Raw genomic sequence first — 25,675 nt, forward strand, 5'->3', positions numbered from 1 at the left:
TGGGCTGAGCTACGCAGGCCGGAAGCCCAGCAGGCGGTGAAGATGGCGGAGAATAGCGGTCGCAGCGGCAAGAACAGCGGGAGCGGCGCGGGGAAGGGGACGGTGTCAGCAGAGCAGGTGGGGAGCAGGGAACGCGAAGGAGGACAACCCGGCTGGGTCCGGAGTCGATGTGAGAACAGGGGGGAAGCCTGTGGCTGGTGCAGACCTTTACTCCAGTCCCACATTTGCGTGGCCACCCAGAGAGGGGAGGGTCCTTGGAGAAGCTAGCCGAGCCCCCGGGGAGAGAGTAGGCGGATTGGTAGGTGAAAGCCACGCCCCCTCGGGGTGTTGAGTGAGCCTGGGGGAGAGAAAAGCTCTGAGAAGCAGGGTCTGGGAGGATGCGCAAGTCTGAGGAAAGATGGGTGGTCACTTTCCCTATTTTCCTCCGCACCTTCAAACAGGGTACGGCTGGGCAAGGCAGCTCCTAACGAATCCCAGGGGATTAGTCAACGGCTGGGAGTGTAGTCTGTTACTGGACCCTGAAACCACGTTGAAAATCGTCGTCGCTCTGCAGAGACACGTGACTCACATACTCGAACAGTCTAGTGTTTCATACTGTTTTGATTCGGGAGTCATTACTAGATTGAATTTTTTTTATAGACCAGAAATCCTTTACTAAAAATCCGAGCATGCATTTCCCCTAGTGCCTAGCACCGGGAAACGTTTGATAAATTAATCAGAAAAGCCCCTTGTAGCTTGGGAACCATGGTTTGTTAATAGTGGGGCTAGTGTTTACTAGGGGTGGGAAGAAATCTGCGTAATAGGAAAACGTAGTCAAAACAACAGCTTTTTAAATTATAGTTTCATTTATCAGTTATTTGTTGAACAGTTACTATAGGCAGAGGTATTTGCATAAAGATCTTTAAAACTGACCCCTACAATCAAAGAGCTTATAGTCTGGTGGGAAAAATATGACATACAAAATGCTAATGTGAGGCAGAAGTATATCTAAGAGAGATATAAAGTGCTGTGGAATTTTGGGGAGGGAAGTAGAGATAGTTTCTGACTTAGAGGGAAAAAGGCAAGGGAGAAGGAACTTAATACTTTTTGAGGGTCTGCCATGTGTCAGACATTCTGCTGGTTACAGGGAAAAAGATAAATGAAATAGACCTTGTTTTCAAGTTAACACACAGACTCATTTGAGAAAAGACAAACCAAACAGTAAGTTTTTTCTTTTTTTGAATTTTACTTTATTTATTTTTTATACAGCAGGTTCTTATTAGTTATCTGTTTTATACATATTAGTGTATATATGTCAATCCCAATCTCCCAATTCATCCCACCACCACCCCTCCCCTGCCACTTTCCCCCTTTGGTGTCCATACGTTTGTTTCTCTACATCTGTGTCTCTGTTTCTGCCCTGCAAACAGGTTCATCTGTACCATTTTTCTAGGTTCCACATATATGCGTTAATATACGATATTTGTTTTTCTCTTTCTGACTTACTTCACTCTGTATGACAGTTTCTAGATCCATCCACATCTCTACAAATGACCCAATTTCATTCCTCTTTATGGCTGAGTAATACTCCATTGTATATATGTACCACATCTTCTTTATCCATTCATCTGTCGATGGGCATTTAGGTTGCTTCCATGACCTGGCTATTGTAAATAGTGCTGCAATGAACATTGGGGTGCATGTGTCTTTTTGAATTATGGTTTTCTCAGGGTATATGCCCAGTAGTGGGATTGCTGGGTGGTATGGTAGTTCTATTTTTAGTTTTTTAAGGAACCTCCATACTGTTCTCCATAGTGGCTGTATCAGTTTACATTCCCACCAACAGTGCAAGAGGGTTCCCTTTTCTCCACATCCTCTCCAGCATTTGTTGTTTGTAGATTTTCTGATGGTGCCCCTTATAACTGGTGTGAGGTGATACCTCATTGTAGTTTTGATTTGCATTTCTGTAATAATTAGTGATGTTGAGCAGCTTTTCATGTGCTTCTTGGCCATCTGTATATCTTCTTTGGAGAAATGTCTATTTAGGTCTTATGCCCATTTTTTGATTGGGTTGCCAAACAGTAAGTTCTATAATGTTCCTCACAGGCCTTCTTAATGGCAGCTAGAGGAGGGACCTCTAACTAAGCAGGAGATTATGAGATTGGGGGGTGGGTGGGAAAGGGAAGTGTGGTATAGTGGGGTGGCTAAGAGTGTAAGGAGTGCACTGTGTTCAGATAGATCTGTGTTTGAATCACATTTCTACCTTTTACTACCTATATATGACCTCCCATGAGTTACTTCTTTTGGTCTTCTCCTTCTGTGGAAACGTAATGGTGCTTACCTCACTGTATTTCAATTATTAGGCTAGACAACGCATACAAAGTGTTTTGCACAGTGATTGGAATATACTACGTGCTTAATAAGTGTTAATTACTTTGTAAAAAAGATAATCCTTCAGCTCAATTCTAAAGGATGAGAGAAGTTAGTCAAGCAAAGAAGGAAATGGAGGATTTTCTAGATAGAGGGAATAATGTGTTTAAAAACACTGTGGCATGAAACTGCCTGACATGTTTGGGATGCAGGTGGACTTAAAGTTTGGGATGGACTGCAAGACTTGAAAGGGGAGAAAAAGAGATAAAAGAGGAATCTAGGATGTCCCTCAGGTTTCTGTTTTTGATGGTGCCACAGGGAATGTAGGAAGATGGACAGGTTTGCGGAGAAAATAAGTTTGAATTTGGGTTTCTTGTGGGATATCCAGGTAGAGACCTTTAGTAGGTGGTTTGATTTATAATCTTGAGTTACAGAAAGAAATTTGAGTTGGAGATACAGATTAGAGAATTATAAGTTTATGGATGGTAGACAAAGCCATGGCTGTGGATGAAATCACCTACAGTTTGTACAGAAAGTGAAAAAAGAAGTAGAACAGGAGTGAAACCAATAGTTAAGGGGTGGTAGAGAAAAAGAAGCCCTCAAAAGAGACTGAAGAATTGTGGTAATTGAGTTCTGAGGCTTTCCTTGCTTAACATTCTCTGGCCTTTGTTTGTGTTCCAGAGAGAACACTGGGTAAAAAATATTATATTTATCACTGCTGCAAATTTGAGCCATATAGACAAGATGGAGGCAAGTGGCACATTGTGCTAGGCACTTTACTTGTTTTATCTTCTGTCACTTAATTACTGCCATTTGAAGTAGCAGCATTGTCCTCAAGATGTTTGAGTTTCGGAGGCTTTAGCTAACTTACCCAGAGTCAGTAACTGGGAGAGCAGGGCTTTTAATTGAGGGACTTGAGCATCAGACAGACCTATTTTTTATACCATAATCCTATTAGAGATATTTGAGCTGAGCCTGAAGGATTGGATAAATTTGAACAGGTGGCAGTAGAAATAGAATATAGGGAATAGGGTAAGAAGAGATCTGAGGAAAGCATAGATTGACATTAAGTGCAGTGACTAGTTTAGCTAAATCATGAGTTATAAGTTAGAAAGATGTAGTCCTTAAAGCAAGCTGAGTCTTTACATGGCAACGAATTCAGGACTTTTTAATGTAAGCAGTGAGGGAGTCATAGAAGGATATATGTTATACTATTGATTTTTTTTTCTTATTACATAAAATTATACACATTCATTTTAGAAAATGTAGAAAACACAAGAAGAAGTACAAAATAAGAAATAAATTACCCATGAGCCTACTTTACCCATGATCCTACTATCCAGAGGTAACTATTCTTACCATTTTGAAATACATCCTTTGAGAGGTTTCCCCCCTCCTTTATGTTTTTGTATATGTGTGTGTAGATGGAAAGGGAGGGCATGTATATTTTACATATTTAATTTTATAAAATTAGTATTATACACTATTTGCTGTTTCGTAATCTGCTTTTTTCTCTTAAAAGAAGATTTATTTATTATTTATTTATTTAATTTATTTTAGGCTGCATCGGGTCTTAGTTGCGGCATGCGGGCTCTTTGTTGCGGCACGCGGGCTTCTCTCTAGTTGTGGCATGTGGGTTTTCTCTTCTCTAGTTGTGGCACGCAGCCTCCAGGGCGTGTGGGCTGTGTAGTTTGCCGCACGTGGGCTCTAGCTGAAGCGCGTGAGCCCAGTAGTTGTGGTGCGCAGGCTTAGTTGCCCCTTGGCATGTGGGATTTTAGTTTCCCTGACCAGGGATCGAACCCCCCGGCACCTGCATTGTAAGGCGGATTCTTTACCACTGGACCACCAGGAAAGTCCCCATGATCTGCTTTTTAAGCCTAATAATATATCACGAATATTTTTCTATGTCACCCAAGTGCTAAAAGAATTAAATTAGCAACAGTGTATAGGATGGATTTGGAGAGTCCAAAAATGGGGAGATAATTTAGAAGACTGTTGCAGTAGTTCAGACAAGAGGTAATGAAGGCCTCAACTAGGGTGATGTCAGTAAGCCTAAGAAAAATTGCTGAGGTAGAGGCAATAAATTTGACAGTTGATGGGATAAGGGTGTGTCCAAAGATGAAACTAGGGTTTCCTACCAGGCTAGAGTCATGTCACTAGCAGAAATAGGAGACAAGAAGAATAGCAGTTTAAAATGGAGTAAAAGAAAATTCAGCTTTGAATGATCCGAGTTTAAGGTATCCATAGGACATTTAGGTGGAGATGTTTTATAATAATAGCAGGCGCTATTTATTGACAATCTGTTATATGCTGGATATTGTCCTAAGTCCTTGATGTAATTAATGAATCCTCTCAACATCCTATGAGGCAGATATCTCCATTTTTTTTGGTGAAAAAACTTACATTCAAAAAAGAAGTAACAACAACAAAAAAGTAACTTGGGAATTCCCTGGCGGTCCAGTGGTTAGAACTCGGTGCTTTCACTGCCATGGTCCAGGTTCAGTCCCTGGTTGGGGAACTAAGATCCCGCAAGCCTCATGGCCTGGCCAAAAAAAATCAATAAATAAAGTGAATTGGGAGGTGAGGAAGTGGAGGCAGTGCATGTAGACTAGTCCTAAAATATTTGATGAAGAGAAGGGATGAGAATCATCATTTGACGATGGTCAAATCATCATTTGATAAGGTCGAAGAAATTTTTAGAGTTGAGTATGTTTGTCAGAAAAGGGGGCACTGAAAAGAAGATATTTAGTGCAGCAATAGCCCAGAAAATGCTTTTCCAGATGCATCCAGTCATAATTCTCTACCTCTTTTATTCTTCCATTGAACCCAATAAGAGTAAATATCATGTAGATAAGAAGACCAAAGGACCTTTTGGGGATAAATGTAATGATTGTAGATTTTCCCCAAAGTTATCAAAATTATATGGTATCAATTAAACAAAAAAGAAAGAAAAGAAAATCAAAATAAATCAAGTGGAAATAGTTTGACTTTTTTTTTTTACAGTTGTGTGTGTGAACTTTTTTCTTTTTAACTTGTTTATCTTATTTATTTTATTTTTGGCTGCATTGGGTCTTCGTTGCTGCACACGGGCTTTCTCTAGTTGCAGTGAGAGGGGGCTACTCTTCGTTGCAGTGCCCAGGCTTCTCATTGCGGTGGCTTCTCTTGTTGCAGAGCACAGACTCCAGGTGCACAGGCTTCAGTAGTTGTGGCTTGCGGGTTCTAGAGTGCAGGCTCAGTAGTTGTGGTGCACGGGCTTAGTTGCTCCGCGGCATGTGGGATCTTCCCGGACCATGGATCGAACCCGCGTCCCTTGCATTGGCAGGCAGATTCTTAACCACTGCGCCACCAGGGAAGCCCTGTTTGTTTTAGAATTAAATGAAATAAAGAGTCTAGCACAGGACTTCCCTGGTGGCGCAGGAAGGAAGACCCAACGCAGCCAAAAAAAAAAAAAGAGTCTAGCACAGTACCTGGCACATAGTAGGGCTCCTTTACTATGCAAACTGTGGAAGGCAGGCAGGTTATTGTAGGACTATGAAAGATATAGATATTTTAAAAGAGGTTGTATTTGCATATTTTAAATTTCCAAAGAAGATAACAATAAAGATTAAAAGGCAGGCTGCATGGTGGAATATAAGGAACACAATACATGAAAATAGAAAAAGTTTTCTATCAAAAAATGTAAGGAATTGCTATACGCTTACATGTGAGCCCATAGAAGGAGTTAACATGGGAGTTGGGGATGGCAAGAAATGCTTCCTAGAAGAATCTAAGTTGAAACCTGAAGAAAGAATTAGAGTTAGGGGGGTGGCACAGTGGTTGAGAATCCGCCTGCCAATGCAGGGGACACAGGTTCCATCCCTGGTCCGGGAAGATCCCACAGGCTGCGGAGCAACTAAGCCCGTGAGGCACAACTACTGAGCCCACGCGCCACAACTAAAGCCCATGCGCCTAGAGCCCGTGCTCCACAACAAGAGAAGCCACCACAATGTGAAGCCCATGCATCACAACGAAGAGTAGCCCCTGCTCGCTGCAACTAGAGAAAAGCCCTCACGCAGCAAGGAAGACCCAACGCAGCCAAAAAAAGCCTAACACTTAAAAAAAAATGTTAAAAAAAAAAAAAGAATTAGAGTTAGGCAGAGAAAAATGCAATGAGAGAGGTTTGGGTAAGTGTGCCAGGTAAGGTGTGGATTCTATGCAAATGCCTGAAGGCAAATGAATAGGGGAACTACAAGTGGTTCTACTGGGCAATAGTGCTGACTGTAAGAGGTGGGAGAAGGACTGATGGGGAGAGGTCAGGAAGGACCATGTCTTATAGGACTTCTTTCTGCTGTCTTCAGGAGTTTGGATTTTATCCCATGAGGAGTGGGAACCATTGAAGGTTTAGGCATAGGAATAATATGGTTAGATTTAAATTTAAGGTTACTTGTGCTGAAGTGTGGGGAATGGATTGAAGGGGGCCGGCCGATCTGGAGGCAGGTGTGGAACTCAGCTAGGAAGCTCCAGTAGTACAGGTGAGAGATGATAGTGGATGGATTTGAGGTATTTAGTATTAATAGAGAGATATGATTTAGAGATTAATTGGGTGTGGATAGTGAGTTGAGGATGATTCCAAGGTTTCTGGAATTAAGATCTCTTCCTGCTCTAAAAATTATTAAATTAACAAAGATAATATAAGCTACCATTAGGTACAATCATGACATTGCTGGTAGCACTGTAAAGTCATCTGGTCATCTTGGAGAACTTTATAGCAACATGCAGTAGAAACTATAATAATGTTAATACCCTTTTGACTCATTAATCTTACTTTGGGGAATATGATTCAAGAGAAATGGCTGTAAAATTTTTCTACTATTTGTCCAGATACTTAAAATCAATGCTATTTATTACAGAAAAATTGGAAATAACCTAAATGTCCCAACAAGAGAATAGCTTTAAAAAATATATCAATAGGGTGTAAATGCTATATAGCCCTTAAAAATTAGAAAACCATGTTCTGTGGGTGAACAGATAAAATGTCACACACACACACACACACACACAGGAGAATATTATTCACCTGTAAAAAAGGAGGAAATTCTGCTATTTGTGACAAAATGGAGGAACCCTGAGGGCATTAGGTTAAGTGAAAATAAGTCAATGAAAGACAAATACTGTATGATCTCACTTATATGTGGAATAAAAAACCAAAGACTGAACTCATAGAAACAGAGTAGATTGGTGGTTGCTTGGAGGGGGAGGTGGGGGAATGATTAGAGGGGGTCAAAGGGTACAAACTTGGAGTTATAAGATGAACAAATTCTGGGGATCTAATGTATAACATGGTGACTATGGTTAGCAATACTGTACTGTATACTTGAAAGTTGCTATGAGAATAGATCTTTTTTTTTTTTAATTAATTTATTTTATTTTTGGCTGCATTGGTTCCTCATTGCTGCGCGGGCTTTCTCTGGTTGCGGCGAGCAGGGGCTACTCTTCGTTGCAGTGCGTGGGCTTCTCATTGCAGTGGCTTCTCTTGTTGCGGAGCATGGGCTCTAGGCGCGCGGGCTTCAGTAGTTGTGGCACGTGGGCTCAGTAGTTGTGCCTCACGGACTCTAGAGCGCAGGCTCAGCAGTTGTGGCACAAGGGCTTAGTTGCTCCGTGGCATGTGGGATCTTCCTGGACCAGGGCTCGAACCCGTGTCTCCTGCATTGGCAGGCGGATTCTTACCCACTGTGCCACCAGGGAAGCCCCGAGAATAGATCTTAAAAGTTCTCATCACAAACAGGAACTGTGAGGTGATGGATGTATTAACTAACATTATTGTGGTAATCATTTCCATATATATATAAAATCATAATGTTGTATATCTTAAACTTATACAATGCTATATGTCAATTATATCTTTTTTAATATAAATTCATTTATTTATTTATTTTTGGCTGCATTGGGTTTTTGGGTTTTTTAAAATTTATTTTATTTATTTATTTTTGGCTGCATTGGGTCTTCATTGCTGCATGCGGGCTTTCTCTAGTTGCGGCGAGCGGGGTCTACTCTTCGTTTCGGTGCGCGGGCTTCTCATTGCAGTGGCCTCTCGTTGCAGAGCACAGGCTCTAGGTGCTCGGGCTTCAGTAGTTGTGGCACGTGGGCTCAGTAGTTGTGGCTCGCGGGCTCTAGAGCGCAGGCTCAGCAGTTGTGGTGCATGGACTTAGTTGCTCCATGGCACGTGGGATCTTCCCGGACCAGGGCCTGAACCCGTGTCCCTTGCATTGGCAGGTGGATTCTTAACCACTGTGCCACCAGGGAAGCCCTGCATTGGGTTTTGTTGCTGCGTGCAGGCTTTGTCTAGTTGCGGCGAGGGGGGCTACTCTTTGTTGTGGTGCGCGGGCTTCTCATTGCGGTGGCTTCTCTTGTTGCGGAGCATGGGCTCTAGGCACGTGGGCTTCAGTAGTTCTGGCACTCGGGCTCAGTAGTTGTGGCTCACAGGCTCTAGAGTGCAGGTTCAGTAGTTGCGGCACACGGGCTTAGTTGCTCTGCGGCATGTGGGATCTTCCCAGAACAGGGCTTGAACCTGTGTCCCCTGCATTGGCAAGTGGATTCTTTTTTTTTTTTAACATCTTTATTGGAGTATAATTGCTTTACGTTGTTGTGTTAGTTTCTGCTGTATAACAAAGTGAATCAGCTATACATATACATATATCCCCACATCCCCTCCCTCTTGTGTCTCCCTCCCATCCTCCCTATCCCACCCCTCTAGGTGGTCACAAAGCACAGAGCTGATCTCCCTGTGCTATGCGGCTGCTTCCCACTAGCTATCTGTTTTACATTTGGTAGTGTATATATGTCAGTGCTACTCTCTCACTTCGTCCCAGCTCACCCTTCCCCCTCCCCGTGTCCTCAAGTCCATTCTCTATCTCTGGCAGGCGGATTCTTAACCACTGGGAACAAAAACAAAAAAAAGATGATCGTGTCTTGTGTAAAATTATTTGTACATGCCAAATATGAGAATGTAAAGAGCTCTGTATAGTTGTAAGGCTTGAAATTACTTTAGAATAGGAAAAATAGGGAATTCCCTGGCGGTCCAGTGGTTAGGACTCCACGCTTCCACTGCAGGGGTCACGGGTTCCATCCCTGGTCGGGGAAACTAAGATCCCGCATGCTGTGCCGCACTGCCAAAAGAAAAAAAAGGAAAAATAGTTGGTATTTTAATTGGATTCTTTTTCAGCAGGGATGTTTATATGTTAGATGATTTAATAGGGTTGAGAGAGTCAACAGTGACCTGGCCATCCCTACTCATGCCAGACTGCTTTAGGAGAACACGAAATAAGGGAAAGGGAAGGTAAATTAGGTCAAGCCATAGGGGAGAAAACCACTAGTAAGTTGTATTTTAGGAGGAAGAATGTGGAAATAGAGCATAGCCTCTCTGTCTTCATTACCTGGCAGACCCCAGAGATGGCAGGTGAATATCAGCTTATTTTGCGTTTAACTAAAAGTTAGTTGTCAGCTGCTAAGAGATTTCATTTCCTTCAAGTGCATCAGTGGCTGAAATTTTCCATAACAACTGTGGATAACTCATACACTTAAATATATTAACTTTAGTTTGGTGTTGTAATAAACTCTATAACTGGACCAAGAGAAAATAGGGGTTGTTAATTAGCAAAAGTATTTGAAGAAAAGTTGTAATTAAAATCTTTTTGCCTATAGTTGTGTTAAATTGGTGGTTGAAAAGTAGATTCCTACTAATTACTAAGGAAAATAAGTTCAGGCCTCAGAAATTTTAGACATTTAAGCTGAGTTCATTAATGTGTGTTAAATATGACATACATGCAGAAGAGTGGATGTCATTTGGGTGCTAGGAGAACATCTAGAATCTAGTTTAGTTGTGGAATTTTCTTAGATGAAAGTATTTTGATCTGTAACACTGACAGTGGAGAAAATGCTAATTATAAATGGAATAGTTTTGATATAGGCAATGAAGGTGAAGGAGAAACAGCTTGTAGATGAGTGAGATTTCCAAGGCGTTTGCTGAAATGAGTGGATGAAGCAGATTGAGATGAAAGGATGATGGATGGGAGAAGGAAACAAGTTGCTGGAATGACAAGTTCCTAGTCAAATTTATTCCGTCATTTATTGGGCAGTAGAAGGGCTGTAGGGGTGGTACAGGACAGTCATTTGGATTATATTAGCTGTATATGAATCTTGCAGAGAGAAAGAGCTAGAGATAAGGGATCCTAGTAAAGATGAGGTGGTTAGTCAGTGATGGCAATGAGACTAGAGATGACGTAAATGAGAGTGAGAGATTTGGCAGTGGTTTGAATGAATGGGCTCACTGCTCTCAGTGGACCAGGAGGGTCCAAGGGACACTTTGGGTTTGGAGAGAAGGTCATAATAGTAATTAATGCACTTCACTGCTTACAAAGCCGTTTCACATTAATTCATTCACGTGATACAACAGCCCTATGAAGTAGGTATCATCTGCCTTTTACAGATGAGAAAACTAAGGCTCAGAGAGATTAACCCAGTGGTTCTCAGTTCTGGCTGCACATCAGAATTTCATGGGAGATCTCTTCTTAAATACTGAGGCCTGGGCCTCACTCCCAGTGATTGTGTAATTGTTCTGAGGCTCCACTATTTACGTTTTAAAAATGGTCCCCTGATGATTCTAATGTGTTGCCAGGGTTGAATGAACAGGGCTAAAAGTCTGTCAGAGTTCATAAAACCAATATGTGGCAGAGACAAAACTTGAAACCTGGTCTTTTGTCTTTCATCTGATATTTCTTTCCAGATACAGTCATCAGAGCCCTATACTAGAAGTGATGCTGGTGGTGGTATTAGTACCCTGTCTGATTTTCACACTGTTTTAATTCTCTGCTCAGTTTCTGGGGAACAAGAAGCTGGTGGTAATCACTTCTCTGGGCCTTTATGTGTGTTATTATGCTTCTTTTGTACCATTACCCACCCCACCCCCACCCCCAGTTTCTCATCCTTCAGGCTTCAGTTAAGGCATTATCTCTCAGGAAGCCTGTATCAGTTAGGGTTTAGAGGCTACAGATGCAGGCTTTGGGCAACTTATTTATTATTTTTTTTAAAAGAGTGTTTTAGAGGGATGGTGGTAGGTCACAGAATTGAACACAGTGAAAAGGAACATTAAACAACTAGGCCACACAGAGTTCGATAACTAGGGCAGCTTTGGGGATTTCAGGAATAGGAATGGAGGATCATCTTTATAGGACAACTATAGGTGTCTTAGCTTCAGCTGCCTTCTGTACCTGTTTGTCTCTACCCAAAATTCAATTCCTGTAGTATAGAATATAGGTCACTGCCCCTGTGGTCAAAGAGCAAGGGTCCTATGATTAGTAGCCTCACAAGAACCCCAGTGAATTAGGAGGGGTACTTGCCTAATGGGAGGGATGCTGGGCAGACCCAAACAAGAGTTACTCGTTACATGGGACTTCCCTGGTGGCGCAGTGGTTAAGAATCCGCCTGCCAATGCAAGGGACACGGGTTCAGGCCCTGGTCTGGGAAGATCCCACATGCCGCAGAGCAACTAAGCCCGTGCGCCACAACTACTGAGCCTGCACTCTAGAGCCTGTGAGCCACAACTACTGAGCCCACGTGCCACACCTACTGAAGCCTGCGCGCCTAGAGCCTGTGCTCCACAACAAGAGAAGCCACCGCAGTGAGAAGCCCACGCACCGCAATGAAGAGTAGCCCCCGCTCTCCTCAACTAGAGAAAGCCCGCGTGCAGCAACAAAGAGCCAACACAGCCAAAAATAAATAAATAAATAAAAATTAAAAAAAAAAAAAAAGTTACTCGTTACAAAGCCTTTCCTGACAGCCCTCTTTACCTGCGAGTTTAAGCTCCACTGTAGGTGCTCCAGTAGCTCTCCACCCCCATTCCTATGTAACAAATGCCTAATCCTCACCAAACGAAGCTGCAAGATGGCCTAGCAAATATCTCACACCTAGTAGGCACTCAGTGTTGGGTGAATGGAATTCCAGACAGACTTAATTTAGAAACTGCAAACTGTGTTCTACTCCTTTTCCAAGATAGGCGTCTACTACTGCATCTTTGTAAAGCCTGCTATCCTATGTTGACCCTCTGCCATTTCCACTGTCCTCTCTCTCACCTTTGTCTCTTTCTCACCTTCTTAGGTAATTGCTGGCTTCAACCGCCTTCGGCAGGAACAGCGGGGCCTGGCATCCAAAGCAGCTGAGCTGGAGATGGAGTTGAATGAGCACAGGTGAGGAAGCCGGGAGACGCAAACAAAAGGAGAGTTGGATGGGCCACTTTTTTTGGGGGGGGGGATGGGCCATTTTGTAAGAGGGTTGCAGCAGAGTGGGACTGAATTCTCAGATCCTGCCTTGTCCTCCTACCTCAGCCTAGTGATCGATACTCTGAAGGAGGTAGATGAAACCCGCAAGTGCTACCGCATGGTTGGAGGGGTACTGGTGGAGCGGACTGTCAAAGAGGTGCTGCCTGCCTTGGAGAACAACAAGGAGCAGGTGAGCAAGAATCCCTGTGTAGATGCTCTGGGCAACCAAGGAGTAAGGAAAGGGAGGCCAGGGCTTTAGGGAATGTGGGGGAGGAAAGTGTGGGTAGGAACTCGTGTTGAAGGCAGCATAAATAGCCTATTAGCCTATGCTCTTTAGCTATGCTACGTCTGACTCCTTAGACAAAGGAGTTGCTGACTCTGCCTATTTTCTGGCTGAATTGGGGGAGGGGAGGTGGTTAGAGTGGAGTTTCTCACAGTGTAGTCCATGGCTACGTGCATCCAAATCACCTGGAGGACTAATTTAAAATGCAGCTTCCCAGACCCTGTCCTGTACCCACTGATTCAGAACCTTTGGGGATGGGAGCCATGAAGTGGCATTTTAAAAATAAGCAGCCCAGGTGATTCTTATGTATACTACAGTTTATAAACCTTGTTTTTAAGAAAGGAATACTTTTTGTGTCTGGGCTCTACTATTAATACTTGGTTAAAGTTGAGGTTAAAGGTATCATCACTTCTTCACTTCCCCCAACCATAGTCCGTAACAGATGGGGGAAGGGAGTCCTGAAATCCTTACATAATCCCTGTCGTTTGCCCTCTAGATACAGAAGATCATTGAGACACTGACACAGCAGCTTCAGGCAAAGGGAAAAGAACTAAATGAATTCCGGGAAAAGCACAACATTCGTCTCATGGGGGAAGACGAGAAGCCAGCAGCCAAGGAAAACTCAGAAGGGGCTGGGGCTAAGTCCAGCTCAGCTGGAGTGTTGGTCTCCTAGAGACCAAGGCCTTTGCATTTTTTTCTACCCTGATTCCCACTTCTTCTAATTTCTCTTTATTGTTATTATTTTCTCTGCTATTGTAATATTTTTTTTGTTAATTAAATGTTTTGTTCAGAATGCTTAGCTCTAGCCTGAAGCTTTCACCCAGTATTAGGGGTAGAATTTGCATGGGGCATGGGCAAGCATATGATTTGTGGTTTGGGGTCCATCTGGTTAATGGCTCACAATATCAAACTAGGTCCCATATTTTATCCTTTACCTTGCAAATAAAGATGCATCTCCTTATTTACTTCCCTCCCCACCAAAAGATTCAGAAACAAATGTTAACTCTCAGGTTGAAATTTATCAGCATTTGAAATGAGGCAGACAGCTCTGGTGATAACGCTTTATGAGTCTGCAACAAAACAGAGGCTTGGTGGTGTATCTTGGCACTGTTCTTTAGATAAAGAGGTCCAGAATGCAAACCTGTGGACTAGCTGTCCTGCCATCCTCACCAAAACCCCCAACCAGGTAGAGCTGATCATTCCAAAGGCAGGTCCGATGGCCCACGCGTTTTAGCCCATGGTCTGCACAGGGGAAGTGGAACCACAGAGAAGGAGACTTTCCTGTTGGGTAAGGGCAGAGAGTGGTTATTGAGGCAGTAGCACTTTGGCTCCCATGGGGCTCTTAACAAGACCGAAGGCTTGCTCATTATTTTTCTCCTCACTGGATTTGTGGGCCTCTTCAAAATTTAACATTCTGTGTATTCCTTTAATTTGTCGACTAAATCTTCCTCCTCCCTACCCCATTACTCCATCCTCTTTCTTTCTGTAGTCTTCAGGTTCTCCTATCTTCCCACCTTTTCCCCTTCTCAACCATTAAGCCCCTTCTCACGGGTATCATAGATGTAGAGGTCATTGCAGATGGTGTCTCGGGCTCTAGTCAGAGTTTCTCCACCAAACAGCACAGCAAAGGGCCCAACCACAGAACATGAGTGATGCCGGAGTCCTCGAGGCCCCTGCCGGGACCCCTGCCCACTGCTCACGAGCCTTGCAAGCTGTTCCATCAAACGGGGGGCAACAGGTGGTTCCTCCTTGGTGGAGAGAGAAGGGACTGTCTGGAGGGATTTGGGCATCCCAATTTTAGCCCCCTTCCACCCTTTGCAAGATGTGAGTAGGTAATACCTTAATCTTCCCATGACTCCAATGCCCAGCTACTTCTGGTTCAGCTGAGTTGCAGCCCCCAAAGAGCAATAGCTGGTGACCTGGGTGGGGCCCAGGACTTTGGAGCAGAGCAGCGCAGTGACCTGAACGTGAGACTGTGTGGTAGCCTTCTTCCTTATAGCTGTGAAATTCAGGCCTGAGTTGTGTTTTCTGGAAAATGTTAGGTGCTGTACTGCCTTTTCCCCAACCCCCCCTGCCAAGGATAGAAAGGAGACATGGGACAGTGCCATATGTAGTTCGGCTGAGAGGGAGGGTAATATTGATAAGAGAGTTCAGCTATCTTAGACATGGAAGATCCCCGGGGAAGGAGGGTTCTAGGGTGAGGATATTAGATAAATTGCCTGCGAAGCTGTTTTTCCAGAGTGTAAGTGAGAGAGCATGAAAGGTTTTGGGCAAGGGGTGTCATACCAATAGGTGCGGGCGCCAGGGTCCAGCCTTAACGTGTAGATGCTTCCATAACGACGCTGAGTGCGAGTCCCGCCCTCCCTGCCTGCCACCCGCAGCTCTCGGTCGGAGAGGCGGGTACAGGTGTGACTACTGAGGCCGGCAGGGGGGCAGCTGCCGGGGGCGGCGGTCCACGCCTCCCACACACCGCGCTCGGTGTCCAGGGCGCTTACTGTGGCCAGGCGGCGTGACCCATCCCAGCCGCCCACCACACAGAGCCAGCGCCCGCCCACCAGCGCCGCGTCGTGGTGGCTGCGCCTCGGGCCGCCCCGGGCTCCCACCCGCACGGCCTGGCCTCCAGCCGGATCGAAGACCACCATATCACTGCTCGGCTCTCTCGCTCCTCCGGCTAGGAGACCCCCCACCAGATAGAACCGTCCCCGCAGTTCGGTGCATGAATGGAAGGCCCGCGCCAGCAGCGGGTCCCGCGCCACCGGCCTCCAAGTCCAGCCTGAGCCCCCTGTCCCACCCAATGCCCCGGCCATGGGCCCGGGGAGGGGCGGGCTGCGGGGCCGGCGGCCCGGAGCACCCCTACCTGGGGGCGCAGGCTTCCCCGGAACCGCCCCTACACCCCTACCGGAAGCCCGTCCGGGTCCCCACCTCAAGCCACCTGCTTCTCTCCGCCGTCGCCCAGCAACCACTGCAGCGGCTGCAGCACGACCGCTGCAAACTGAAGGTCGCAAAGCACCGGTTACCGTGGAGACAGGAGACCTGGGTGGCCACCATGGATTAGACAGTGTTGTCACCATGGCGACAAGAGCTGTGCGAGGTCAATAAAAATCTTGAAAGTCTGTTAAATTCGGAAAGTCCCAGGACAGCCAGTTCCTCAGAAGGACCCATGTTATCCAAGATGTGAATCCACTTGGGACTATGACGCTTCAGGTGCAGGCGTTGCTCTGCAGGGGTTGAGGAGGAACCATGTCCTTTTTGGCTTTGGCGTTCTGGGCGTTTTTCTGATTCGTTCTGACCTCCCCAGGGATAAGCTAGGAAGGGGAGACAAAAGTCAGAGGGGAGGCAGTGAAAGTGGATTAAGCACTGACCTGGGAGTCAGGAGACTTGAGTTCTGGTCTCAACTGTACCCTGACTCTCAAAGTGATTATTTTCCTCTAGGCCTCTTCTTTCTCATTTATAAAATGTGCTGTTGGCTTATCCCTTAGGTGTCTTCCAGACCAAAGACCGTGGTAAAGTCTTGAAGGTCTTGATTGACTGGGTGGGACAGCCCTTTCCTCTCTGGCCACTAGAGGGTAGTAGAACCCAGTCTCTCAGGGCACATTGTAGAGTGAGTGAGTGTGTGTGTGTGTGTGTGTGTGTGTGTGTGTGAGAGAGAGAGAGAGAGAGAGAGAGAGAGAGAGGGAGAGAGAGGGAGAGAGAGGGAGAGAGGGAGAGAGAGAGAGATTGATTGGGTTGAGGGTGACGGAAGATACCTTAGGCATACTTGAACCTGGGAGAACTTTTCACTATTGAGTCCTAGAAAAAGTTAACTCCTTATTTCCTCTTGTCTCATAAGCTCATACAGCAGGAGGAAATTGAGGTACCGTGGCATCTGGAACTCAGAATTAAGGTCAGGGAGTTTCTCCTGATAAGATCCAGGGCAGACGCTGCCTAGTCTTAGAAGCTGGATGGGGGTGAAGCAGGCGAGGAGTGAGAAAAACAAACTCCTGCCCCTCCCTGGTATCTTCCATTTATTCAAGCCAGGTCCTTGAGCTTCTTCTTAACTCTATCCCTCCAACACCCAGTGAAGAATGAAGAGGCCCAGATCCAAGCTGACTAGTTTTAGCTACTGGTGAAAATGCAGACAGATTTCTACTCCCAGCATAGCTGGGGTGGGACAGAAACAGGACTTGTGTCCCCCAGGGCTGGTCTGTAAATGAGAGTGATGACTGCTTACTTTTGCCTTTGGTTTCTATTCATCAACTTGATCCCCATCAGGCCCAAGAAATTGAGGCCATAGAGAGTGGCTAGAGCTGCAGTGAGGCTGGACATGTAATTCAGGGCAGGGCTCTTCCCATTCCAGATCCTAACTCTTTGGTCCTTAGAGAAAATAGCATGAGGAGGGTATGGGCAGGAAGGCACATTTAGAGAGACTGGTAGGTACCAAGACCTGTTCCCCACCTATACCTTAAAGCCGAGACCCAGTAGTAGCTTTGAAAGTCTCTGCCCACCCAACTATAGCTTTCCCTGATTTTGACAAAGAGGATCCTCAGTTTTCCAGACCATGGTAAAAAAAAAATCACTAACTTCTAACATCCTTGGCTGAAATCTGAAAGCCAGCCTTTTCCCTAAATCTTCTGACTGGCTAACCTCCCAACTGACAGATTCATATCTGTCATACTCCTAGGATTTCAGCAAGGAGCTGCCTGGCGGGTGGTGTCATTTTGCTTTAACCGTACTGGCCTATATGCCCATTTTAGGCTCTTGCTTTTGCTTAAGTCTTTGACTGTTCTGCCAGACTCATTTTCTGCCTCTCCTGGATAGAACAGGGAACTCCCCACCCCAGGGGCCTTTCCAGCTCGTCTCTCCCAGCTTTGTTTTCCTTCTCCTCCCAGCTTCCACTCTGACTCTGAGTCCTCAGCAGTTGTCATCTCACTTGAACATGGAGCCTGAACCTCACATTGCTCCTTGGCTGTTCCCTCCCAGTTCTGCACCTCCTCCAGTTCCACCTAGTAGCTAGAGGTGTCTATCCATTGCTGCTCCAAACACAGACCTGGGGGAGGAATCCTACCTCCCCTGTTTAGTCTGAAGTAAGCCCATATTTTGGAGGAGGCAGGAAAGAAACTGGGGGAGGAGAAGGGGAAGAAGAAGGAGAAGAAAAGAGAGGAAGAAAATAAGCCAATTTGTACTTGTCTGACAAACACTTGACACCCCAGGGCAGCATCAAAAATGGTGTATAATGACCCCGTCAATGATAAAAAACTGAAAGGGACAGGGACAACCTCTGTCCAGGAGTGGGGGTGGTGGCTGATCATTCTGAAAGTCTCAGAATCCTGATGTGATCCTAAGAGTTTGGTTTCCTCCATTGGCTGTTTCTGGCAAGCAAGGATCCCTGCAGCTCAGCTTCTTAGTCTTAGATGTCTGTCCCAGCCCCAAATCTACATGCCCTTGTCTCAAACCTTCACAAAACTTTTGGTCTAACTTCTCCTCCCCTTAACCTCATTTTCTGACCCTGGAACCATCCCTGGTTCTCAGCATTGTTCGGTACACACAGAAAGCCAACAATTGGACCCTAGGGGTCTTAGTCACACTCTCAAGACTCTCTCAATTCCCTCTGCCTACATCTCCCAGGCTGTCCCATCCTTCAGGCGGTCTCTCTGGCTCTTCCTTTATTGTCCTCTGGACTTTCTACATTTTTCCCACAGTTCATTCTGCCTAGCTGATTTCCTGGCCCCATGCCTTCTTGGCCCCAATTCTGGTTTTTTGCTCGCAGCTCAGCCAGAATAAGGACATGGGCAAACAGAAGGACAGAGGAATGACCAGGAAAAGAGATTTCAAGAGGCCAGATCTTGAGACGTGATTGAGACGTAAGCTGAAAGTAGTTTGTGAGAGAAGTGGAAGTGTGAGCAGATTGGGGTGGAGGGGAGTGGGAATCAGACGAGTTAGAGAACGATGGAGAGGTGGGATAAGGATGGGGGAAAACGTGAGTTTTTGAGGGACATGGCGATATTGAGTAGGAAAGTATCAATGGGTCATTGTTGAGTGGTGGAAATTGAGGGTGGAAGAGGGAAGTACCTGAGTGATCCCAGCAGTGGGAAAGTAGGCATCCAGAAATTTCTCTTTAGGTCTTTCTGTCTCTGTTTCAGATTTTGTCTCAGCTTCTTATCTCTTTGAATTACCCCCCTTCAATAACTCGTGTGTGTGTGTGTGTGTGTGTGTGTGTGTGTTTGTGTGTATCTGTGTGTCTGTGTATTTCTCCCTCTCTGTATCTATCTCTAGGTTTCGACCTGTCTCACGGTGCCTTGAGATCTCTCTCACCATATCTACTTTGTGTTTTTCTCTCTGGGTCTCTGCCCTTCTGTCGCCCTGGCCCTCTCTCTCCTGCTGGACAGAGCCAACCATCTGACTTTTCTGCAAGGAGCTTTGGAACCTTCTAGGAGTGGCCCGGCTTCTCCCCTTTGGCTGTATGCTAGAACTGTAGAACCAGTTTGGGGTCCCTGGGCACAGTCATGGGGTATTGATTACTGATGAGGTCCTGAGTGAGCTTCAACAAAAGGGGCCTTTTCAGGGAGTAGGATTTCCCCACAGAGGACCTTAGAGCATGGAGGCCTGGGCCCAGGGAGAGAAGCAGGCTGGCACAGGGAGATTAGACTCCAGTCTTTGTTCCTCTACCTTTCCTTATAGCCCATGGACCAATGCTTCCTGATCTCGCTAGTTTTCACGAGCGAGGGACTAGTTAGTTATCACTAGTTAGTTATCTCGCTAGTTATCATTAGCAAGGGACTCTTGCTCTGTGTCTTGATCCCTAGCCCTTCTTCTTTTATGCTACTTCTAGAATTGATGGAAAAATTGAGGTTCAGGAAGGCTTCAAGGTGAGGCTGGAGGGCAGTTACTAGGGGTTCCTGCAAGGAAAGCATGAAGTCAATCTTGGGATGTGTGGGGAAGATGCTCAGAAGGGACTCAGGGGCATGTTCTACTCGGCTTCCATCCCTGCTTCTCCTGCAGCCTGGGACCTACCTCCTCCATCCTCAGCTCAAAGGCTCCCAACTTTGCTATCTCTAGGACTGAAAACAGATGCAGGACAGGGTCCAAGTCTCTTAGTGCAGTGAGAGCAAGGCCAAGAACTAGTCCTGCTGCACTGGGGCTTTGGGGGTGTCTTGGAACCTGAAGACCCAGCCCCTGCTTTCCAGGATGAGGCAGAGAAAGCCCAGGGCACTGAGACTAGGGCTCCTCTACAGCTGCACCACATCCTGGCCTCTGACCAGGGCAGCTACACCTGCCTGCTGAGTGCTGAGCACTGATAATGGAAACAGGCGGAGCTGCAGGTTTGAGGTATCTTTGGGTTCTGGTGTGGAGAGAAAGGAGGGAATTAGAGTTGATGTGATGGAGAGGTGAATACTCCTGGACCATACAGAAGGAGGACTCTGCTAACGAATTTCAAAAGAAAATCTACTCTCTAATTACGAGAATCCCCAGGTCCTACTGGTTCCCCCGATTCCCAACTGCTGCTCGTGTCCTCTCAGCTTCTGCCCCTCTCCTCTAACGTCTTCCCTCAGAGTCCTTTCAACACTGGCCCTCTCCCCTTGGGGTCTTCCCTGCTCTTTCCCCCAAGCTCCCACCTCTTCCAGGCTTCCACAGCCCTTGGGTCTCATGGTGTCTTCCTCCATCCGCGGCCCCATATTCTGCTCTGCAGCTGTCTTGCCACCCCCAGGGCCTGTTCCAAGGGTGATGTTTGATCGCAGGGCCTCAGGAGGCTTTCCCCTAGGGAAGCCAAGTTGGGCGGTGGCAGGAGCCCAGGCTGATGGCCAGGAAGTGGCAGTCTTTGGTTTAGAGAGGAACCACACCCTCAGCATCTAAGCTGGATACCTGGAGATGAGTGCGAGAAACTACAGAGGCCAGGTGTTACCTGAAAATGCCCTGGTGGTGCAGGATCTGCAGGCTGGGCTGGCCCTTGGGGGCTGCCTACATGCATGTTCCTCAACAGGCGGGCTCCCTGGGAGGAGCCTGGCTCTTTCTGTGGTCAGGGGTGGGGACAGGGATGGGGAGAATTCAGAGGAGCACAGCTTGGGGTCCTCACTAGAATCCATTCTCTCATCAAATTCTTAGGACCCCACTTAAACTTTGCTCTTACCTCCTCCTAACCACTGCATCTTCTGCTGCTTTTGTCAGCACTTGGAAGACTCTGATTTCCATGAGGGTTCCTACTCTCGTCCTGGGCCAGCCAGGACCTATTTCTAGAGCCTTCTAAAAGTGCTAGCCTACCCAGAGACCACAGGGTCAAAGAATAAGGCATCTCTCTCTTTACCCATGCCCTGGTCCCTGATTCTATGACTATGTATTTACAGAAGCTTGGGGAGTCCATGGGGTGAGAGCAAGGAGGAGGGGGCTCTGCACACAGTGGCCTACTGAGATACAGGGCCCACATGTGCCGTATGTTCAGCTACTTCCTCACTCTAGCTTTAGGACTCTTTAGGAACAAGCAAATCCAGCCTCCTGAACTCTAAGTGATGTTGTTAGGCAACCAGGAAGTGTGGTTGTCATTAAGGGATGGGGCTGGGTACTGGGGATCAGTGGGCCTGCAGGATAGGCAGATAGGAACAGCACAGCACATGGCAATGTTTAGATGGAATCTCTTGGAGAGCAGGATGCCACCATCCTAATACTGGGCACAGTGAAGCTCCAGCTGGGGGGGAGCAAAGGTGATTTTCAGTGGAGGAAAAGCTGCCGGAGTCCCTGTTTTCTGTATGGGGATCGCTTCCCAGCCCTCTGTGTGTGAGGAGCACCCTAGGGGGGAGCAGGAAGAGGGACCTTGAAGCTTCTACCTGAAATAGCCTTGGTCCTGGGGGATGGAATCAAGTCCCCTATCAGTAATCTTCCACTACAACGTCAGTCAACCTCCCAACACTTCTCTGTACAAAGAAGCCAAGGCAATGAGCAGATCAAGAATAGCTTAATATCACACAGAGAAACAAGCTGTATAGAAATGGATTACAGACATTTTGTCCACATCCATGCTTCCAACTAGTTCCACTCTGATTTATTATCCACTCTTGTCTCTCCCAAAGCCCGAGGGTCTCCCTGCCAGCCTCTGACTCTTTGACCTGGGATCTCACCGCAGACAAATAGGATATTACTCACTAAGAAGCTCTCTCATCTACTCCTTCCCCCAACCCATCCTCCTGATACCCCACCCCCAGCCCTTCCCACCTTGACCCACTCCCTCCTTCCCCCACCCACTCACTCTGACCCTCACTCTCACTCTTCTTCTCCCCCACACCACCTCACCCATCCTTGTCCCTCCCTGACTCACCTCCAAGTCCCATTGACACAAACAAAAATTTCAGCACAACCCACTCCAACCAGTTTGGCTGGTGTGCAGCCTGCCATGGGGACAGACACAGTTTACAAGCGGATGCTCGGATACATGCAGGTAATGAACATCTGCGGTTATGCACATAGAGACAGCCCCGGGTATGGACACGGCATATATACATACAGAGACATATAGGGAACACATGATGGAGGGACATAGCATGTTATAGTTGTTTATGTGTCTGCCTGTCCTAATTGAGGACTCCTTGAAGGCAGGGACCATGTATTATGTGTCTCTGTCCTCTCCCTGGAGCCTGGCACGAAGAGGTGCTTACCTAATGTCTGTTGAATAAACTCAGGTATGCAGGCATGCATGCAGTGGTGCCACTCAGACAATTTACATGCTAAGGATGCCGCCTTGACTTGAATTGTTCCCATTCTTAGGGCCCAGAATGCAGGTAGGGGGAGGGTAGGTAGTGAGGCATGAGGGGAATGGGGGTTCAATGAGGAAGAAAGAACAGAACCTAAGAGACCAGGCACTGGTCTGGAAAGTCTTCCCCAACCAGTATTTCCTTCTAGCCCCAACCCTGGAATTTGCCTTCTGCAAGCTTCATCCCAGAAGAGCGAAGGCAAGGCCTAAGGATGAGGGCGTATTCCCCAAGAGCACGGCCCTTGTGAGATATGCAGGACTGAGGGCACAGGGGGAAGGGGGACTTGGAGACCGATATTTGTTAGATGAGGAGGGAGGAAGATCCCTACCTCAAGCAGAGGGCTGGAATCACTGCCTGGCCCAAGTGCTCCCTTTCAGGCCCAGTAGTACACGTAGCCCTCCCTCCAAGGCCACCTCTGGGGTCTAATAGGACCTGAACATACCCATGAAAAAATATTTGGCACAGCCTGGACTTAACATCTCTGGAACGTCCAGCCTCCCCCCAGTGATCCACATGGCTGGAGTTGGGGGTTCGGTGACTGAGGGTCCCAGCCAGAGGCTCACAGACTTCCTGACTGACAGCACTGGGGTGTATTGTGAACTAAAAGGCTGAAGGAGATATAAGGACTGGATACCCACCTTGTGATCTAACTGCTTTCCTACCACCGTGCCTCAGTTTCTCCTGTGGTTTCCTGGACCAGGAGGGGTGAATCTGTGGGAAGGAAAGGAGTTCCTCTGAAATCACGCGATAAGATCCAAGGTTTGATAATTATAATTATAACACGGGATGCTCCTCCCTCCCATTCCCCACTGCTCTACCCCACCCCTGCCACCGTGGATCTCAAAGCAGCATAGGGGTGGGGCTGCTCCCCTGGCACAGGTGGGGATGTGAGTCCCGAAGAGGGGAAGGGGTTCACCAAAGTGGAGGTGGAGAGAAACAGGAGCTTTGGCATTCGGCCTGGCCCCGACCTGTGGGAAAGAGCCCTCCAAGAAGAGGTCACTACCACGGACACTGCTGAGATTTGGGATCTAGAGAGAGAGTTGGGGTCACGGTCCAGAGGCAGGGTTAAAGTCTGGGTCACTAACCAGATTCAGGAGAGTCAGGATCTCCACTCCTCTACCTGACCGCCTTTTCCGTTCATAACATCATGCCTTCAACAAAAATGTATTCAGTCTCCATTAAGTGCTGTGGACTGTCCTAGCACGGATGACTGAGACAAGATTACAAAACAAGCCTGACTTTCCAGGAGTTCACAGACTACAGCTCTCATCCTGTGCCTCAATTTAACACATTTACTGAATCCTTGGCACACAGCAGGCTTCAACTGATGCTTCTTGAATTGACACTTACAATTTAGTTAAGGAGATAAGATGTGCACAAATTATGAGTACACAAGCTATAATAAAGGGACTAGCAGAGGCTGAGGAAGAACAGAAGGGAGGGGCTTCCCTGGTGGCGCAGTGGTTAAGAGTCTGCCTGCCAATGCAGGGGACACGGGTTCGAGCCCTGGTCTGGGAAGATCCCACATGCCGCAGAGCAACTAGGCCTGTGGGCCACAACTACTGAGCCTGCGCGTCTGGAGCCTGTGCTCCGCAACAAGAGAGGCCGCGATAGTGAGAGGCCCGCACACTGCAATGAAGAGTGGCCCCTGCTTGCCGCAACTGGAGAAAGCCCTCGCACAGAAACGAAGACCCAACACAGCCAAAAATAAATAAATAAATAAATAAATAAATAAATAAATAAAAATTAAAGGTGCTAATAATTTAACAAAAAAAAAAAGAACAGAAGGGAGAAAGATTAATTTTAGGTGGGAGGAGCTGAGAATGCTTCATGGAAGATGTGGCATTTGAGGTCGGTTTTGAAAGATGAGTAAGATTTTGACAGGTAGAGTCGGGGGTGCGTGTGTGTGTGGAAAATATTCTACCTGAAACGACCCCCCACCTTGCTGTTCTTGGCTCCTCCTTCCTGCCCCTCTCCAGACAAAAGGATCCCACTGCAAGATTTTAACCCGTATGTATCTTCTCTTCTCCCCTGTCTACCTGTATATCTATTTTTAGCTCCAGTATGCCAGCAATGGTGCCCCTCCCCATTCCTCAGTTTTCAGGGAGTTCAGAGTCTGCCCCCTCCTCTGACTCTCCCAGCTAGGCCAGTAAGTTTTTGTGTAACTTGGCGGTTACATTATATGCATCCAACATGGAAACGCGTGGCCTTACGGGTCTGAGTATACCTACAGGGATATAAGGACAGAGTATTTGGAATCAAGATTGTCCTTGCAAAGTCCGGACATGTGGCTTTGTCCAATGACCATGGGATAAATGGATAGAATGACCATGGAGATGGTGGAAAGGAACCCCTTTCCACTCAGGTAGTGCTGACGCACTTTGGGGACTTCTGGCCAGTAATGAGAAGGTGTTGATGCTGAGAGAGGGTCCTGCTAGGGAGGCCAGGAATCTGTGGGGTTAATTCCTTGGCCAATCCCTTGGCTTATCCTCTGTGGGGGAGGGGTGAAGCGGAGGGGGTCGCTTAAGTTCCATCTGAGAGGTCTTTGAACTAACTCCCTGCCTCAGGGATAGGGATGTCTGATACTACCTAAGTTGTGTGTCCTCCAGCAAGCCCCTTCCTCACTCTAGGCCTCTGTTTTCTTGTCTGATGGATGAGGTATTTGGGCCAGTACTGTCCTCAGTTCTGGCCTTCTCTGATTCTGGCTCCCAAGCTGAACCCCTCTGGGAGATTGGGGAACTCGGCAAGGCCCCGGGGGAAGGCAGCAAGGCTGGCTGGGGTGTGGGATGCTTGGGTTCCTTTCCACCCACAAGGGCCTTGCCCCTGTTCCTCCTGGCCTGGCGCCTCCCTCTTCGAGCCACGCCAGGCCTTCTCCTACCCAGCCCCCATCCCCCCCCACCACCCCCACCCCCACCCTCCCCCTCCGCCTTTCCTCTCTGGTCACAGCCCCTTCCACACACTGCCAGGTAAAGCCTGGAGCTGACGATGGGATCCCACCCCCCAGGTCCTTCCCTCCTTCCCTCCCTCTCTGGCAC

At 47.0% G+C, this 25,675-nt stretch overlaps 2 protein-coding genes across 2 annotated transcripts; one reads left to right on the forward strand and one right to left on the reverse strand.

Annotated features, from left to right (window-relative positions):
- The first annotated feature begins 6 nt into the window (after positions 1 to 6).
- PFDN2 (prefoldin subunit 2) lies at positions 7 to 13,723 on the forward strand. Its single transcript, XM_061183208.1, has 4 exons — positions 7 to 117; positions 12,481 to 12,569; positions 12,708 to 12,831; positions 13,421 to 13,723. The coding sequence occupies exons 1-4, from the start codon at positions 43 to 45 to the stop codon at positions 13,595 to 13,597; spliced, it is 465 nt and encodes a 154-aa protein (XP_061039191.1). The 5' UTR covers positions 7 to 42; the 3' UTR covers positions 13,598 to 13,723.
- Positions 13,724 to 13,923: 200 nt separating this feature from the next.
- Positions 13,924 to 16,086, reverse strand: KLHDC9 (kelch domain containing 9). Its single transcript, XM_061183207.1, is given in 5 exon segments — positions 13,924 to 14,205; positions 14,474 to 14,672; positions 14,764 to 14,923; positions 15,211 to 15,977; positions 15,979 to 16,086. Coding segments are annotated over 5 exon segments (1,401 nt in total). The 3' UTR covers positions 13,924 to 14,038.
- Positions 16,087 to 25,675: the final 9,589 nt, after the last annotated feature.

Source organism: Eubalaena glacialis, chromosome 3 (genome assembly GCF_028564815.1).
Source record: "Eubalaena glacialis isolate mEubGla1 chromosome 3, mEubGla1.1.hap2.+ XY, whole genome shotgun sequence".
Lineage (NCBI taxonomy): Eukaryota > Metazoa > Chordata > Mammalia > Artiodactyla > Balaenidae > Eubalaena > Eubalaena glacialis.

Excerpts from the sequence above, each read along its gene's own strand:
- PFDN2 (XM_061183208.1), top strand. The coding sequence starts at position 43 with ATGGCGGAGAATAGCGGTCGCAGCGGCAAGAACAGCGGGAGCGGCGCG. Across the intron at positions 12,570-12,707 it reads ATGGAGTTGAATGAGCACAG|CCTAGTGATCGATACTCTGA; the intron begins GTGAGGAAGCCG and ends CTCCTACCTCAG. Across the intron at positions 12,832-13,420 it reads TGGAGAACAACAAGGAGCAG|ATACAGAAGATCATTGAGAC; the intron begins GTGAGCAAGAAT and ends TTTGCCCTCTAG.